Raw genomic sequence first — 20282 nt, 5'->3', positions numbered from 1 at the left:
TGCATATATCGATCACCTGGATCACCTGCTGAGAAAGAAAAAAGAAAGCAAGCAGAAGAGAACAAGAGTAATAGAATAAACAACATCACAATGATATATGGGAATATGACAGTAAATACTAAATGTTAAACATTATTGTGCAGCACATAAGATCAACAGAACACAGTGTGCTTTGAGGTAGGAGCCAAAAAGGGTGTAGTTTGTGGGTGTGATCACCCGTGTGTACACCTGTGAGCATGGACGCGCTTGTTTTTTGTTTTTTAAAAGGTTCCTTCATGTAATAATCTGCTAGAGGGTGTGGGGGGGCCACAGCCCCGTCCTCCAGGGCGTGAAGCAGGTGTGGAGGAGATCAAAACTCCAGACATCCAGAGGCCCCCAGAACACAAGAGACCAAGGAAGACCAACAGAGGGGCAGCTGCGCCACTGTCCCGGAAAGAGCTGAGGAGAGTCCCAGATGAGGGCTCACTCAGCAGCCGCGGAGCAGAAGCCAGGGGGAGTTGCAGTGACGCGCCCGTGAGCTCCGCCGGCAGCCAGCTGCGCCTGAGTGACCGAGCCCCAGGCCGAGAGGCCGGGGGCACCCCACCTCCGAAGTGGCCCGAGCGAGCCCCAGGCTCCAGGCCCCGATAAGCGGCCGCCAAGGAGTGAGCCGGTGTGTACCTGGACGCCCATCCCCGGACACAAAGAACCACCAATGCACCGATGTCTGAGGGGGTCCGCCACTGGCAGGGGAAGTGGTGGTAGGGGGAGATAGGCCTCCAAACCTTGGAGGGCCTGAGATGTCCCCAGAGAGGTGGCGCCTGACACCCAACCTGACATATAGACACAGACATACAGGCACACACAGATACAAACATCCATTCCCACCCTCATGCTCTCATATGCACTTACTCCACACTCAACCAACGTGGAGACAGACATAAAGAGACGTTGTACACACGATCACACTCCCCAAGCGTACTCTACAAACCGGGTCTAGGTGCCCCCGCCCCTGGAGGGGGGAACTGCACCCAGACCCAGGTGGTGTTTCCCTTTTCCCTGCGGTGGGGGGAGGCAGACCGCCCCGACTCCGCAGCAGCAGGAAGGCTCCACACTCCAGACCGCAGTCGGACGGCCAACTCCTCCTCCTAGTCCTAGCCCCCCTGCTCCAGCAGGTCGCAGAGAATGGGGGTGAGAGAAGACTCCAAACCTCCCTCCACCCGCTCATTGTAATGTTGATGCATGTGTGTTCTAAGGTGCATTTAAAACCCAGGAGGGCTTGGAGCTACCTGCCAGAGAGCAGCAGGTAAGCGCATGGTCCCTCCTGCTAGCCCTCAATGTCTACGTGTATTTAAAATTGAGAGGTGGGCAACGATGCCAGGGGTGGGGTGTACACCCTGATGGTACTTTGGACTCCGTGTATCGTGCCCACCCCCAAGATCCTATATGTATGTGTAATGAGAGTGTGAGTAATGTGAATGTCTAAGTTGTGGGATAAAATTGAGGCAGAGGCAGCCAGAAGGGGACAGAGGGGGGGGGTAGCCTCCTCTGCACCCTGGTGACATACCCCTACTCCAAGGCCCTGCATGTGTGGGTGGTTGTGGTGGAGCGGGAAGAGGGAGGCAGCTGGAGATGGGGAGGGAAGGAAGGGAGGGGCAAGTGACCCCTCCCTGGGGCCAGCTCCCCCGCTGACCCCAGTAGGCACCCCCATACTCCGCGACCCGCCAGGGAAAGGGGGCCCAGGCCCATCCAGACCGGGCCCAGTGCAGCAGCGCCGCCCGGCCCCACAGAGCCCGGGACAGTCCACCCAACCCCACCACAGAGAAAACTGCACCCACCCCACCATCCACTCATCTTCCAGACTACATAAGACAATAAACACCCAGGCTGAGATCTTCCTCCACCTCTCCTGTATCTCCCCCTCCTGCAGAGGGAGCTCCTGAGGAGAGGAAAGCTCCTGCAAGATGTGACAATCTCCCCCACCAGTTGAAGAGCCCCCCAGGTGGCTCGACGCACCGGCGGCACCCTGCTCCAGGGCTGGGCCCCCATGCACCCACCCGCCCACAACCCCGGCAACACACCAACCAGGACCCAAGCCCCCGAGGCCCGGTCCGGGTCCCAGCCCAGAGACGGAGCGCCCCCAGAACCTCACGCCCATCCCGGACCCACCCAGGGGCAGCCAGGCTACCAGGTCAGTAACCCACGTCCGTCAGCACAGACCCTCCCCTAGCCCCGCTGCACGCAGCCGCGAGGAAACAGTCACCTGAGAGCCAACAGAGCCCCTAACCGGACATGACCGCTACCCCGGGTTGAGCCCCCCAAGGAAGATGCCTCCGGGGAAACTTTAACTCTGAAAAGAGGGTTTTTTATTTGAATACTGACATCTGTTACACAGGCTTTTTAAATTCAAAAAGCACTTACCGTGGTGGGGAGTCAGGATACACACTGTTTATCTGAGACTCTCTGTATGAGTCAAAGTCTAAACCAGGAGGAAAGTCTTCCAAGCAGCTAGACCTCAGTTCACCTGCTGAACCTCCATAAGAAAAACTGTCTTGTCCTGTGGAGACACAAAAATCAACTTCATGCTGTGCTAGAATCAGACTTTTGTCATCTGGGGACATTCAGTTACTTCAGCGTGATGAACTAAGGTTTATTTGAACCTATTATGTGGTGCTCTTCTACATGGCATCTCATCTCATACTCCAGCTGTGCTTTACAGATCAGCACCGCACCACTGTATTTAGAGCCAACTTTTGCATATTTCAGTCTGGTATCATGTCCTGATCCTCACCGTAATTAACCCCAAACCTAACCAACCAATTTACGTCAATTTAAGCTCGTAGCATGACACTCAAAAAGATTTAAATGTATAGTCATACCTGAAGTCGTGGACATTGTATCAAGTTGCGTATTAACTTAATGTCTTATGATGCTGTATTTACATTCCAATGGGAGTCTGAAAAGCTACCAAAAAGGAAGTTCTAGAATATGTCAAGGTGTGTCACAGACTGACCATAGCTTGCTCGAAGGTGAGGGTTTCGGAGTCGACTGTCTTTGCGCAAGCTGCCGACGATGATGGTGATGCATGAGAGGAAGAGGACTAGACCTATAACGATCCCCGCCACCACCAGCGGAGACACCAGGAGAGATGCCTCCCCTCCTGACTCCCTCTCACTCCGGCAGTCTGGGTACTCCCCATGGCTCTGGTTGGAGCTCACTGTAGGGAAACAGAGAGAGATGGAGATCAGGGTGGAGTGTGTATTTGTGTGATTCAGTGTGTTTAACTACTTTAAAAAATAACTGAGGTTTGAGGGAGTGCACCCTTAAAGTTAAATATTAAACTGTTTGCAAAAAGCCAACAAAAAAAATGAAAAAATGAAAAAAAAAAAAAAAAACAATAAAACTTGATAGTCAACACTAAAGAAAATGTAAAAAGCAAATTTCCAAGAATTATGAAATGTGGGCTTAATAGTTTTCCATTTCTGTTTTATTAATAAATACTCATAGACATGCAGCAAATGGTACAATTTCCCCACATCTACAAAGACAGTCTTCTAGTGCTATCTGTCCATCTGTACATTAAACATGTATCCAACTTGGTGTTGTGAAGCTGGAGTTGTGAAGCCAGTGTAACCCAATGACACATTTCTCAAAATCAGTCATCACAAGCTGCACTGCTGAAGCACTTTCAGCTGTCATCTCTTGCACTATCCGCCTCCTGAACCGTCAGAAATAGCATCCATCTATTTTGTGAATCAGTGAATCAGTTCAGGGTCAAAGGAACTGGAGCTAATCCCAAATGTCGTGGGGTGAAAAGCAGGGTACACCTTAAACGTGTCACTAGAACATTACAAGGCTAACACTGAAAAAGACATCTACGTATTTATGGCACAGAATCGCCAAGAATCACCAATTAATCCAACATTCATGTCTTTCCATTGTGGGTAGAATCCATAGTTTCCAGATGAAACCATTGTCCTGTACCTATAGGTGTAATGAGCTGCAGCACAGCTGGATGTTACAGTCATGTCAAACATCCCATGGCTTGTAGAACCACCTTAAGCAGCAATCATTTTCCCTATGACTTTATCAGTTTCTCACGTCGCTGTGGAAGAATTTTGACCCACTCTCTTTTACAGTGATGCACTGGTTTATTGAAGTTTTTGACATTCGTTTGTACACAGCTCTCTTAATGTCCTACCAGACCATTTCAATCAGATTGAGGTCTGAACTTTAACTGGACCATTACAACACCTTCTTTTTCAGCCATTTCGTTGTAGATTTGCTGCTTTGCTTGGAGTCATTGTCCTGTTGCCTGATCCAATTTTAGCCAAGCTTTATCTGTCTGACAAATTGCCTCACATTTGACTCCAGAATACTTTGGTATAAAGAGAAGTTCATGGTTGACTCAATGCCCAGGTCCAGCGGCTGAAAAATCAAGGTTTTTACTAAAGTGATGCTGTGCATTACTTTTCGCAAAAGGTCGGCATTAAGTTCTGTGAAACCTCTCTTTGTCACATGACTGTGGGGGCATTTGTTTCTCAGTAACATGTGAGTGCTTTAAATTAGTATAGTCATGTCCTTCCTGCGAAAAGCCCTGATATTACATTATGGAGCATTATCATACATCATCAGCTGTGCATTTGTCTGTCTCTTGTGGTAGGCAAAGCATGCTTTACCTACTACATATATGGAAGGCAGAAGCATTTGTAGTTATTCTCCACCACCAGATGACACCATAAGTTAACATACAGTGTTGTTTTCTGAAATTTTGTTCCTCTACATATTTGGATTTACTTGTCCATAAATAAATGAAAAATTGGTCAAAGTTAAGTTTTCTACCCATCATCCATCTGTTGATCAGATATCTGGTTTTATGACCACAACAGTATGCCAGGGGGTCATATTATGCAACTGTTGTCTTGCCCTGTACACATAGTACTGCCTCCTCATTCTTTCTCCTTCCCTTCGTCTTCCCCCCTCTTTTCCAGCTCTCTCTCCCCGAGGACTTATTCCATTTCAGTGTGTGACAGATAATTAGACCTAGAGTCTAGGCACACAGTCCCTCTCTCTCTCAGTCATCATCATCATTAGATTACAGACCGATCCTGTTCCTCTCCATTTCTGTTTAATGTCTCATCTGTCTGTTTGTTCTGCTTCTCCAGCATCAGCCTGTTTCTCTGTCTGCCTTCTTATCTGTCTTCCTGCCAATCACTTGGAATCAGTCTGTCTACATTCACAATGCAGGTGAAAGAGAAGACTTCTTTATTCTTTTCCTTTATTTTTCTGTTGCAGTTGTTTTGTTCACTCTGCACCAAAAGTGTTCCGATATTGTCAAGCTATTTATTTTGTTGTGGATAATTAATGCCATTTAGATTTATTATTTATGTATCACTGTGTAGTTTAGATGTTATTTCTCCATATTATCGGAGGATGAGCTCATTGATGCTTCTATTAAAGGACCATTGTGCAATTCTATAGCTCACCCACTGTGTGTACTATACCAGTTCCTCAAAATAAAGTATGCATTCTCTGATTTGACCTTAATTATCTTCTTAAATGATGCAATGCTGTTTTTATGTATTGTTAAACATGCTGTAAATGTACTGTATTTATTTATTTAACTGTAGCAACACAGTGGAGATGAATATTTATAGAATCAAAACCTTAAAATTCAATTTACTTTTCATGACTAAATTCATGCTAACACATTCATCATGTTTCTTTTTGTCTTTAAAAAGGCAGTGATTTAAACAGAAACTGTATTTAATCCATATATTGAAGTTAAATATCAATAGAAAAAAATGGTCCCATGATCCAGTCACGTTTTGTCTAGTTTTTTGTTTTGTTTTGTTTTTTGTGTTGCTGATGATAATGGTTTTAAATAAAAGCAGTCATCCTAATAATCAGTTTCACAGTTTAACAGGCAGGGTAGAAATCCATGCCTGTAGAAATCCGTGGGATAGAGGCAATTCGAACTGGGCAAGTCCCTTCACCCATCTGCTCCATTTGAGCTCTGCACTGCCTCCTGGGTACGACTCATCGGATCAGAGACTGGACTATTTAAACAGACAACCGATCCAAACTTCCTGTATTGGGGTGTTGGTTCCACAGATCGACACAATATAACAAAAGTTAGAAAATAATGATGATAAATGAATGAAAGTGCCTATCAATTATTTATTCACATAACATGCACATGCAAGAGACAATGTGGATACTGTGCCCAGTAAATCACTTCCTTAAAATTGTTTGTCTGCTTGCCAATCAATTCCACTTGAACTTGCGGTACAATCAGCTGATTTCAGGAAAATAGTGACGCAGTCTACAGCACGGCTATGGACATCACTTTTACTTTTTTTTTTTGCACAAAAGGACAAGAGCATGATGGTAAAGTGCAAACTGTGTCCAAGACAGAACTTTGAAACACGCAGACAGCATCCTAACACTAAGCTAGCCAAAACCAGAGTGATGTTAAAGCTGAGTGAACCGATCTTGAACTTCAACAGGTAACAAAAGCAGTGATGAAGAGTCAGGCTACAGCCTCCATTTATACCTGTTCATGTTTCTCAGGAACCCAATGGGAATCAGTAAGAGCACTGATAAGGAGTCAAGTCGATAAGTGATGCTGACAATGGAAATGGAATTGCTAAATTCTTAATTTCAATTAATGCTTGATTTCCATCCTTTGTGCACATATTAATCACAAATTCCTTCTGGAGTTCAATGAGGGACTAAAATATTATTATTATTAACTTAGGTTTGTGTCTTGCTTGTATGTGCATTTGTGTATTTTAAAACATGTTTAAAACAATTTAACTATTATCTGGACTCAGTATTCAACAAATACTGAGGTTATGGAGGTGCATTTGCATGCAATCCTCCTTCAAGCCCACAACTCAAAGGCTGTGTGTGTTGTGCTAAATGAAACAAATGAAGGAAGAAAGGATGGAAATCTTGGTTTATATTTATCCACAGCAGAGGCAAAGCTAAAAAACAAACACTAACACAAATCAGAACTACAGCAGCCCAAGTTACCAGTTGCCAAATATTTTTGGCAATGCAGCCAAGTAGCCGTGGAGAGATACAACATATAGAACTGCGCATTTAAAGCTTTGCATAGCATTTACACCAAAACAACACAGGAATATTTTGGAGTCACTAGAACTGGAGTCTGGAGACACAGATGGAGACATCCATCTGATGTTTCCTTGCTGTTTCCTTTTAAAAAAATATTTCTGTCTTCAGCTGCAATGAATGTAAAGCAGGAGGAACAATCAAAGTCTCTAAATGATTTACAATCACAATATTATTTTCATTTCAGTCTCTGGGCTTCTCCATTGCTTTTTTCTTTTCTCTTTCTCCCTTGTATGTCTACGTCTATAATTCTGTTGTCAACAGTAATTTGGTTTAACACATTTCCCCGAGAACAGGAAAATGTTCTCTCACCCCAAATGATTCTCAGCGGACCTCTTTACTCTCTTGGTAATGTTTCCTCTCTCTCACACTTCTTTGTCTCCTCTTTCTCTCTCCCCTAACATGATTTTCTCTTCAATTCTCTTCTCATCTCTTCCTCAAAAACTCCATTTTCTCTCATTCTCTCTAGATAGAACTCACAAGGAAATCTATAATTGTATAGATTTAAATTTGCATAACCCTTGCTTCCTTCCTTCCACACATATGCACATAAACATCTACCTTTGTGAGGAGATTCACTGACATAGCCATCACAGCTGAACACCTAACCCTAGTCCTAACCTATAAAATACACTGCACAAAAACACTGCCTTAAGGGGACACTAAATCACAACAAAACAAAAACAAAAAAGTCAGTTAAACTTCAGGAATATCAGTCTCTGCAGTTAGGAACCATAAACAATTGTGAATCCAGTTCACCTGCTTTGACGTATATGAAAGTGACAACGGGTGCACTGGAAAGGCAGCAACAAGCCAATACACCCCACAGGGAATAGTTTTGCAGGTGGTCCATTCAAGTTGCACAGGCAGTCTAGCTCATGGCACATCAGTAGGTGCTGTCACAAGAAAATTCATCTCCCAGCACAGTGTCAAGAATGTGGAGGAGATACCAACAGATAGCCCTTTATACAAGCAGAACTGGGCAGGGCCATAATAGGACATCAATCAAGCAGCAAGACCAGCATTTGCTCCTTTTAAGGAACATGAACAATGCTTACACAATGATCTCTGGCAATCTATTCATGTGCATGTTTCTGACCAAGCTATCAGGAACACACTCCATGATGGTGGTGGTAGACCCCAGGATACCTTAGTGGGACCTGTGCTCGCAGCCCAGCGTCATGCAACTGGCATTCACCAAAGAACACCAGAAATGTCCACTGACGCGCCGTTCTCCTCACTTAGATTGCAAACATCCTAAATTTTGCAACTGTGTCTCTAGAATCTTTCAAACCTGTCACATGTGAACCTTCTCATGTTTGATTCTGACAGGTTGGTCAGAAACATGGACATGAGCCAGTACTCTGCTGAACGTTATTTTGTAGAGCCCTGGCAGTGCTCCTCCTGTTCCTCCTTACACAAAGGAACAGATACCAGTACTGCAAAGGTTGATGCCCTTCAGTGGTCCTGTCCAGTGCTCCTTGTGTGTCTTGATATCGCCTTCATGCTCGAGACTATGCTGGAGGACATGGCAGATCTTCAGCATGTAAGAATTTGTCATCCTGTTTGAGCTGGACTAACTATTGGTTTAAAACTATTTAGACTATTTACAATGTTATCTTTAATGTCAAATATATAAAATAATAATCTAACACATCTGTTCATTTGCATACTTAAATTTCTAATCTGTTTCCACTCACAGTGGCAATCACTTTTGCTTACGCTTCAATAAAATAAAGTTTTATTAATGACAAATAAAGTGTGACTGGTGCACATGTGGGACATATTTGTCGGGGGTCTCCTAAACGTCTCCCGAACAAATGCAGGAGTAGTCAGGAACCATTCAGTGTGTATAGTTTATTCCTCCCAGGTGCACAAAAGATTATTTACAAAGAAAATAAACAACTGACTTAATTCAAAACAAAACAAAAATCTGTATACAAAACACAAGCGGCTGAGCCAGTCTGCATGTTACCCTCAATGTAACATCTCACAGAATGCCCAGGTAGGCCCTGACGGCCCCACTGCCCCTCCCACTAGGCATAATAGTCATCCCTTTATCATTTCTTTCCCCCAAACACTCTTTTTTCCTCAGCATATTTCCAGCTGTATTCCTACAATACATATATATATATATGTATACACACATTTATGGCCACTTCCAGGCAGCCTACAGTGTTTCACAATAACAAAAAACAAAACAAAAACAAAACAAACCAAAATAATGCAGTTCACGTGACCTTTCCAAGGGCGCGCAAACCCACTATTTGAACCCCGGAACACCATACCATCGGCTTGCATAACCACTCGTATGATCGGCGATCACGGAGAGTCTACGCGACCGGCTTTATTAAAGGTGAGTAAAAAAAAAAATATGTTGGCCACCCTCTGTGCCGCTCAAAATATACCTCTTACCCCTTCCTGTTATCTGCCCGGTCGACTAAAAGACGCGCAGCCATGGTAACCCAGCGCTACAAGTGTAGAAACTAACGGTGGTGGTGCGTGTATGCGCTCAGGTCAGCTGTCTGCGGCCCGGGACGGTGTAACTCCGTCACATATTTAACAGCTGGTTCTCTCAATTGGTCTGCAGCTGACATTATTTACAATTCTGTGTATCTTCACAATTAGAGATTATCGTGCTAATTTAAAGACCTCATAATGTACCTGCTGAGTGATAAAAGCTATGTTGTTAAATCCCTGCTATAAGGAAAAATTGCTCTTGGACATTCACGATGCATAGTCATTCATTTGAGCTTGCTCACTGGGATTGGTCAATGCTCTCTTACAATATCTTAGATCATCATATAGCTTCTTACTTCTTATTGAGGAAGAATTTGCTTCATACAGCACCATGGATTTTATTGTCCTATAAGGCAGCTGGGCAAGGCTTTTGTTCTTTCCACTTCCAATATGATTTAAGACAGAAGGAGAACTTAAGTGATACATAGAGTAAAGTAAGAGCGCAGGGAGAAGGCAAGCACAATAATTTTGGAGTGAGGGCGCAGGAAAAGGAAGAGGGAGGGAACCCTTGTAATAAAAGATGATAGTGTTATATTTCACAAAACCCTGAGGGGACTGGATGCACCTGCAGAGATAAGGTACAGAAGGATGAGAGAAATTTTGCTTGTATGTATGTGTTGGTGATTCTGGGTTAGATGAGCCTTAAAGTGTAAATACTATTTTAAAAAATTACATTTAGATAAATAGGTTATGAAGCTTTGACAACACAAACTTCCACCAAAGCTCACAGGGAGAAGTTTAGTTCATAAACTCAAACTTTGTTAAGAGAAGCTATAAACTTACTATGGTATGGAAAACATGTGGTTTTGTGTTAGAAGGTTTATGCCTATTATCCCCAAAACAAAACATTTGGATGTATTTATTTGTATTTAATCGGATGTATTTATTGGAAGTAAATTAATGCAGACTTTAATTCTAAGAATTTCAAATATACACCAAAAATTATCATAGTAAAATAAAAGCCATGCAAATTCTGACACAATAACCTGAAAAAAGAGAAAATGCAGATTAAAAATATACACTAAAGGTACCGACTCACTCAAGACAAAGCATAAAAGTAAAAACACTTGAGCACCTGTCATTTAACATAAAACATGAAGTAGCACAAAGGACCACTGTGGCGGGGCGTGGTCTGCGATGCCGCTGCAGGCGAGATGGACACGCCTGCGTGGCATCTGCAGTCATGCCTCACCTGCATAAAAAGCTGGTCCTGACTGCCATGATTGTTGTTGTTGGTATGTTGGTAGTTGAACTGGCAGGGGGAGAGCTGCAGCTGTGTGTTTGAACAGCAACCATACGTGTGAAAACTGGTGTTAATAAAGATGGTGAAGAGCACAGGAATGTCATCGGGTCTGCCGTGGTTTGTTACAAGGACTAATAATAAAAATTCCAGACAATTTAAAACAGACAGAGGGAATGAAAAATAAGTAGGAGTCATCACAAAGAACACTTTTCATACAACAGCCACTAAAATTATCTTGAAATTCATTCTGAAGCAGACATGAAGTCAATGCAGAGACTTCATAACTGGTGTAGCCATGTAAACCAGGGTGTCATCAGCATAACTATAGAAAAAAAATGCAAACAATTGTGATGAAATATTGCAGTTAATTTTAAATTGGTTGAGATGTTCAGTGTGATGACTTGCAAGATAATCTGGAGATTAGTACATCACAGTCATAATGGATTTATGACCTCAAAGTTTGACTGGACAGGAGCCAGGCTGACCCACCAATAAAGGGCCTGCTGAACCTCACAACCAAAGAACAACTGAGTATCCAGTATCCAGTTCTTTTTCTTACCCGTGTTATTATTTTATTATTTAATTTGAGTTTTTGATAAAGAAAAAAAATGTTTCTTTCTTTCTTAAATATACACATCCCAAACATGCTTTTCCTGAAAAAAAGCTCTCTGAGCTGTACTTCATTATTGTTTCAACTCTTACCTGGGAGCATAACTGCAAGAAGTAATATTAGTGCCACATTAAAAAGAAATATATTCATAATTCTGAGAATAATCTAGAAAGTTTGAGGTTGAAATCAAAATACTATTCCAGGAAAAAAGAAAAAGAAAAAAGAGAATAAAGTCAAAATGTGGAGATTAAAGTTGTCGTTTTAAGCCAAACAACTGCCTCGACTTCTGTGTGATCTATACCTTGTGTTGATGTATTAGTGAAACAGCTGGATCAGCTGTTATATTATCTCTTGTGATACAACGTACATCCTCTTTATTGCACTGGGGTGTAGCCATTAGTATCATGCCATGCCTCCTGATAACATTTCCTATGGGTAGCATTAGATTTTTCCCATTTCCCATTGTTATTATTTTAAGCTTTTCATTTTCTTACTTTTTGCACTGTACTGTATATATCTACTTTTGTATTGTTTTGACTTTTTTTCAAACTGTTATTTTGATTTTAATGTCAAAATTTTGACTTTAATTTCAAAATGAACTATTTTTTTCCTGAATGTGGCCCTAATGCCCCGTTGTAGTCTGTGTTTATGTATGTGGAAAGACTTGGAATAAACATAGCATTTTAATCAGAAAACAAACAAACAACAAATAAATAAAAGAAAGGTCTGGCATGTACTTTAGAGGTTTTATTAAAGCTGTATTTTAATGGTTATTGGAATTTTTTTTCCAATAAGAATTGTGCTTTGTACATACCGTAATTGTCGGGCTATAAGCCGCTACTTTTTGCACAAGCTTTGAACCCTGCGGCTTTTAGTCAGGTGCGGCTTTTCTATGGATTGTCCATGATTTTTGTGATATCGTAAGACGATTTGTTTTGTTTGTTCCGCTGTTGTACGGCACTACGTTGCCTGGCGGAAGGATCGGGGTTCAAGAGTGGTATGTTAGTCACATGTCCGTCCGCCAGGCAACGTAGTGCCGTACGAAGTAGCGCGAAAAACAAACTTCAAAGTAGCACTTCGCGTTCAGCGGGAGTCGTGGATGATGAGCGGCGATAAACTTGCAAAAAGCAAGTTATGCCCAACTCCACCGGTGGATTCTGACAGCGTGGAAAAGTGTGAAAACATCCACGATCACCAACGGATTTTGAAGGGCTGGACTGCTGCATGATGGAGAGGAGGACACCGCCACGGCCCTTCTTAGGGTGTTCGACTCTGACACTGACAACGAGGATTTCTTTGGTTTTGAAAGTGACAACGAAGGAGAGAAGCGGAGAGTGGATGACGAAGCCATCCTGAGCCTGTTAGTATCCGACACTGGAGAAGAGGACTTTGGTGGTTTTAGAGCGCAGGAAGAAGAGAAAGATGGTGAATGACTGACTTTTCTTCTTGTTAAAGCCGTGTCACTGCACCTGAGCCTAAAAGGTAGGCCGAATCTATTTTCCTGGTGTGCTATAGGTTACTGTTATGTACTACATGTGCAAATATGTACCCATAACTTGTTTTTCAAAAATATTAATAAAAGGGGTGTGTCTCCAAACAGCCATCTCTTTCCTGACAATTCCCTTTGTGCATATTCTCTTACATATGATAAGTCAACATTGAAACACCTGCGGCTTTTAGTCAGGTGCGGCTAATGTATGTACAAAACAGGATTTTCCCCTGATTTTAGCTTGTGCGGCTAATATTCAGGTGCGCTTTGTAGTCCGGGAAATACGGTATATGCACACATTCCTGTTTCATATGTCTCATTACTGAAAAAAAAAACAAAACGGATCCTCCAAACAAGCTGGCTAGGGCTTTTGTGCCCGGGCTTCTGTACGTTGATGATTCGGGCATGAATATAAGCATGTATCTAATTTCACAATTAATCCTTGGATATTTATCTGGTGTTAAAGGTCAAACTGCATCTAATAAATGCATGTGTACCTATCCAGACTGGTGACTCACTAAGGGTGTCGTAAACTATAAAGGTTAGAAGCTTCTCATATTGACTGCTGTTGTGCATGCTGCATCACTTTATACATTAGCTGCACAAATTATACAGAAGCATCAAGCAGCTGCTCGAATTCAATCTGACAGCTTGTCATTATGTGTTACAGCCACCTTCTCTTCAATATAAAGTATACCATAGCACTGACTCAGTGTACATCCATTGACACTGAGGCAGAAAGAGTTTCTCCTGGAGAAGGGTTTAATAGGAAAAAAGAAAAAACTTAAGAAAAAGAAATCAGCTCAAGCCAATAGTGACAACTCTGTCAGACAACGAGGATCAAAGAAAATATCTTAAGGTATATGACACTGAACTCAAAGTGTAGAAAAAGTTATTTGTGCCTTATTTTACAATAAAGTTTCATTGTGAGGAAGCATGACTGATTCTCAAAAAACTGCTATAGGGCTTATTTGTTGACTCCAAACGACTTAGGAAAATCATGAAAACCTAAAATGGTATTTTATCAACTCAAATCATAAATAAATTACCTTTTATCTTTTCTCTCATCCATCTAAAAAGTTAACATTTTCTTAGTACATCTCAACTGAAAGCATAAATTCATCCTTTATTGTGGGTAGGGTTTTTTTTTTCTTGAGCGACATTGTGTTTTTTACTTGTATTGCTATGTATCACTTTTATTTTATTTATCTCTTTAGTTTCAAATAGTTTTACAGCACTTTGTTTGAAAGCTCTTTATAAATAAAGTTATTATTATTATTATTATTATTATTATTATTATTATTATTACTACTACTAATGGAAAAAGTGCTAAAGTGTGCCTCATACGCCAACAGGGAGTGGGTTTTTAAAACTAACAGGGACACCAGTAAGAACACAAAACATAAACATTGCAGAACCGAGAGACGGCGTGCCATGACCCCCGGTGCCATCTTGAACACATACTCGGATCGACTCATCATGGGTTGCCACGACTCTATTCGGATCGACTGGTTTTCCATTACAATCCAGTACTACCTAATGTGCGTGATTTCGTCATAGCAACACTGCAAAGCGGGGTGGGACACTCTCACGACTCATCGAGTGACGCTACTGAACAGCCAACCGGTGGCATGAAGTCTGATGACTTCACATTTTAGTACCTGCTCAGATCACTTGGAACCCCGGCCGAGCAGGTACTAAAAAAGTACCTGGTACCACGTACTATGACCTACTGGAAAACCCTGAAAACCATGGTGAACCGCTGTGACTCAATCCGAGTAGGTACTAATGGAAAAGGGGCTTTTGTGCTCCTTAGTAACCATCTTCTGATGGCTGCTGACAGAAGGATAACATGCCAAATCAGAAAACTCACACTGATGGTCAACCAGATCTCAAGACAATAGAGCACATTTGGAATGTGTTAGAAAAGGAAGCTGGCATCGTGGATGTTCAGCCAACAAATTTGCAGCAACTGTTTGATGCTCTCATGTCAAAAGAGACCACAGTTTCTGGGAAATGGTTCCAAAACCTTTCTGAATCTTTGCCATGAAAAATTTAGGGAATTAGGTATAAGTGGGTCAAATCAAGTGCTAGCAATCTCTAGCTAGTGCTGGATTAGTGATTAGTTATATTGTTATGAAAACAATTATTATATATACAATATTATGACATTTTGTTTTTTTTGTAGGTGTACTGCGATATACATTAACATAACAGCTCTGATGAAATATGATTTGCCCTGTAAAGCCTTAACCATTAAATAATTGCCAGGAAATTATATTTTTTGAAACTATAATATTTACTGAACATTCCAACAAATTTAATTAAAAGAAATAAAATATCAATTTTCATAATTTTGTATCACTTTTACTACATTTGTGCAATTTTTGCTCACAGTCACACTGTGTGTGTCTGATTGGTTAGCTACAATGGTAGATAAAGTTGTGTCGAATAGCAGATGTGTATGTTGTGACTTGAAGAAATGTTTATTCTATGTGAGTAATAGCAGAAACAAAATCTCATCTTCAAAAGAGTATTAAAGTTTGACCACCCTTTGTAATAATTATTTAGAAAAAAAGATTAATCAAGACGCACTATACAGTAAGTCATTAGGAGATGTTTCTCATAACATAGCATGGAGGATTGCTGTAGGCAGTAGAAAGATGAATTGGTTTTGGTGATTTTTCTCTTACCTTTAGTAACATACCAAGTTAGTCCTGTTCATCTAAATATTTGCCTAATTTATATAAATAAATGTATTTCTTGCATATAGTTTTTTTTTTCTTAAATAGGATCAAAGGAAGAGTTTTTTCCAAGGTAACAACACACGATCAAGGAAGTAAGTGAGTTGTTTTTAGGTGACTGATTTTTTTCAAAATCTCTGTACGTCTAGAAAATGTGTTTTAAGTGAGCTCATTCATTAGCTAATGGACAACATTTAGCACATTTGACACTGAGGGGCAATTAAGGCAGTTACACATAACAATCAGTATCAATGCAATTCGTTCAGGATGCTCATTAGGGTGCATTATCATCATTGCAAGTGTCTGACTACACAGCAGGCGTTTCAAGCCAATCAGCCTAAGTGATATTGAAGACATCTCAACCACAATATACGGCCATTTACCTTGTTAGCATGCAGTCAATTAATTAAATGTGCTTTTCAATTTGAAATGGGGACATTTTGACAGCAGTATTATGGATACATTTACAGTTGCACATCTTTTGATTTAAATACTATGACTGATTTTGTGTCATTCAGTATTCTTTAATAGCTGTATGTCTGTTTCTTTTTGACCTCTCCAGTCTTCAGCGTTAAAATAAAATCTTCCATTAGTTTTTTTTTATGAACCTTTAAAAAAAATCAAAAAACTCTTTGGCATCCAAAAAGGGTTTAATAAATTAAGCGTTTTCTATCATTGAGGAACACATACATCCTTTCCCTCCAATTTTTATGTACATTTCCTGTTCAGGATTCTGTAGTTACAGGCAAATATGCTTTAAATGTTCCTGTTGTTGCTTTTTTGTGGATGGCTATAGCAGAGGTGCTAGAGTGGGGCATCTACAAATCAAAAGGTCAGTGGCTTAATCCCTGACTCCTACAGTCTATGTGTCAAAGCATCTTTGGGCAAGATCCTCAGCAAATTCATCAGTGTGTGTGTCAATGTTTGATAAAAGTAGTTAGGTATAGGTAAGCTGAATGAAAGTGTGTGAATGGGTTAATAGATAGTAGAAGAACTATGAGTGCTCAAATTGAGTAGAAAGATGCAGTACCAGTATACCATTTGACAATATTTTGACTAATTCTATTCTAGAATTTGGGCCTAAGAGCCGGCATTGTTGTGCATCGATCATAGGTAGAGCCTAAGCGCAGCTTAGCGGACCAACATCTAGATGTTGCTGCTCATTATCACCAAGGTCCAGTTTCAAAAATATGTGGAACAATATTTCTGTTGGATATTCTTGCTTGTGCTCTTTTGGGTCTTTCATCCAGCTTCCAAGATAACCAAAGTTGTACCATACAATGAGTTGATGTGAAACTCAGTGTTAAAAACAATGGAAATTACCACTGTCTGTGTTTCTTAAGCTGCTTTTTTGAAAAATGTTTATTCTTTTTTTTCTTTCCCCCTTTGTAGTAAATGACACAGTTGCTTCCCTTTCATGGTCAGGCCAAATTTTTTGCCAATCAGTATTCAACCTGCACAAAGCTTCATCTGTGTCACGCTAAACCCATCTCACTTTTTTGAAGAGTGCATACAAGCACATCTGGTTATGTACGTGCAATTCTTACCTCTCCACAGCTAAACGGACACAAATGCACTACTTTTCCAACCAGACAGCACAGACATACAGGGAGTGCAGCATTATTAGGCAAATGAGTATTTTGTCCACATCATCCTCTTCATGCATGTTGTCTTACTCCAAGCTGTATAGGCTCGAAAGCCTACTACCAATTAAGCATATTAGGTGATGTGCATCTCTGTAATGAGAAGGGGTGTGGTCTAATGATGCACACCCTATATCAGGTGTGCATAATTATTAGGCAACGTCCTTTCCTTTGGCAAAATGGGTCAAAAGAAGGACTTGACAGGCTCAGAAAAGTCAAAAATAGTGAGATATCTTGCAGAGGGATGCAGCAGTCTCAAAATTGCAAAGCTTCTGAAGCGTGATCATTGAACAATCAAGCGTTTCATTCAAAATAGTCAACAGGGTCGCAAGAAGCGTGTGGAAAAACCAAGGCGCAAAATAACTGCCCATGAACTGAGAAAAGTCAAGCGTGCAGCTGCCAAGATGCCACTTGCCACCAGTTTGGCCATATTTCAGAGCTGCAACATCACTGGAGTGCCCAAAAGCACAAGGTGTGCAATACTCAGAGACATGGCCAAGGTAAGAAAGGCTGAAAGACGACCACCACTGAACAAGACACACAAGCTGAAACGTCAAGACTGGGCCAAGAAATATCTCAAGACTGGTTTTTCTAAGGTTTTATGGACTGATGAAATGAGAGTGAGTCTTGATGGGCCAGATGGATGGGCCCGTGGCTGGATTGGTAAAGGGCAGAGAGCTCCAGTCCGACTCAGACGCCAGCAAGGTGGAGGTGGAGTACTGGTTTGGGCTGGTATCATCAAAGATGAGCTCGTGGGGCCTTTTCGGGTTGAGGATGGAGTCAAGTTCAACTCCCAGTCCTACTGCCAGTTTCTGGAAGACACCTTCTTCAAGCAGTGGTACAGGAAGAAGTCTGCATCCTTCAAGAAAAACATGATTTTCATGCAGGACAATGCTCCATCACACGCGTCCAAGTACTCCACAGAGTGGCTGGCAAGAAAGGGTATAAAAGAAGTAAAACTAATGACATGGCCACCTTGTTCACCTGATCTGAACCCCACTGAGAACCTGTGGTCCATCATCAAATGTGAGATTTACAAGGAGGGAAAACAGTACACCTCTCTGAACAGTGTCTGGGAGGCTGTGGTTGCTGCTGCACGCAACGTTGATGGTGAACAGATCAAAACACTGACAGAATCCATGGATGGCAGGCTTTTGAGTGTCCTTGCAAAGAAAGGTGGCTATATTGGTCGCTGATTTGTTTTTGTTTTGTTTTTGAATGTCAGAAATGTATATTTGTGAATGTGGAGATGTTATATTGGTGTCACTGGTAAAAATAAATAATTGAAATGGGTATATATTTGTTTTTTGTTAAGTTGCCTAATAATTATGCACAGTAATAGTCACCTGCACACACAGATATCCCCCTAAAATAGCTAAAACTAAAAACAAACTAAAAACTACTTCCTAAAACATTCAGCTTTGATATTAATGAGTTTTTTGGGTTCATTGAGAACATGGTTGTTGTTCAATAATAAAATTATTCCTCAAAAATACAACTTGCCTAATAATTCTGCACTCCCTGTATTGCTGTGGTTATCCACTGTGTCGGTACCGGAAAGCATGAAGACATGTGTTTACTTATTAGGAAGAGGTAGTTCCTCCACTGTTTATTGCTGCTTTATTATGAAACATCTCTCTCTGCACCATCCACACAGAGGGATATTATGGTGTTAATGTAGTTCTCAGTCACAAGACATTGAGGTAACGTTACTTACCTTTGCTTTACGGATAGTCTTTCTCTGAAAAGATGAAAAATTGCCTTTTTCTTTTCAGTAGAGCTCCAACGATTTAATGCCAAGGCACAGTGAACCTGTGTGTGCTAGCTCACAACCTCACAGCTAGTTTTAATTGGTTTCTCTTTGACTCGTTACCTGACTGTGTCTTTAAAACAGCTAGTGCTCAGCAGGACGCTAATGAAACTAAGAACATGTCACTTTGTGCACATATTCTGAATCAGCATGTTTATAATTGTTTTTCTTTCCTTGGCACTGAATCATTGGTGTCATTTAAACATGATACAATCACATTCTTGTAAATTTCTTCTTCACAATGACTGACATTTTGACACATTCTGTAGTGGGTTCATTATTGTATCTAAAGGTATACAAGGGAGACTACTGAGGGTTTATTAGTCTATTAGTTGTATTTTTCATAACCACATTTTTTAAATAATTGCTGGCAGTGTCTGGTCGGGTGATTTGTTTTGTTTGACATGAAGCCAAAAGTGTTTGTGCTCCACACATTATTGTTTAGCTAATTAAAAAAAGACTAGAAAGAATAGAAAGTTGGCACTTTACTTCAATATGTCTAACTTACCACTGCTGGGAGAGTCTTGACATGATTTAATGCGCCTTTGTACAGAGTTTTCATGCTTAGCAGGGACTGCGGAGATTTGAGTGTATTTGAAAACCCCTCTGTGTGCATCTAACCCATGCTGGATTTGCATCAGCTAGCACAGACACTAATTAACCTCTCAGCTGGTGTTTTTTTCAAATGCAATGTTACATTTATTTGTTTATCATTACAAAATAAGGAACATTTCCAACCTAATTGTTTTTGGTAGAAGCCTTCAGGGTCTCTCTTACTTTGGCTATGAGCTTTTTTTTTGATGGTTTCTTTCAGTAAGACACTCTTCCAAAGTATTTCATGAAGCTTAAAACCCCCCCAAAACTAGTGACATACACTCACGCAACTACACATCTGCTTGTTAATGCAAGTATTTAATTAGCGCCATGATGTATTTAAGAATGAAGACCTGCTAGATGGGCTTTTCTGAATATTTCACAAACTGGAAATTTGCAAACAACCATCTCTAGGGTTTACATAATTTTATTAGGGATTATTAAAGCATTCTGATTCTGATACAGAGAATGTTCTGAAGAAGAGAAAATACGTCCTTATTACCCATTGAGAAGCGG

The 20282-nt window shown here is 41.1% G+C and overlaps 1 protein-coding gene across 1 annotated transcript in view; it reads right to left on the bottom strand.

Moving 5' to 3' along the window:
- The window catches only part of bean1 (brain expressed, associated with NEDD4, 1), a 48109-nt gene that overhangs the window by 9763 nt on the left and 18064 nt on the right, over nt 1-20282 (bottom strand). The window contains exons 3-4 of the mRNA XM_085427976.1: nt 2990-3193; nt 2398-2533 (exon numbers count right to left, since the gene is read on the bottom strand). Coding sequence (XP_085284102.1) covers nt 2398-2533; nt 2990-3193 — 340 coding nt within the window. The remainder of the gene's footprint in view (nt 1-2397; nt 2534-2989; nt 3194-20282) is intronic.

This window comes from Rhamphochromis longiceps, linkage group LG13, assembly GCF_057381845.1.
Source record: "Rhamphochromis longiceps isolate RC_006_pf linkage group LG13, R_longiceps_female_GT1.1, whole genome shotgun sequence".
In the NCBI taxonomy this organism is placed as follows: Eukaryota; Metazoa; Chordata; class Actinopteri; order Cichliformes; family Cichlidae; genus Rhamphochromis; species Rhamphochromis longiceps.
This window is presented reverse-complemented; position numbering and strand designations above follow the sequence as displayed.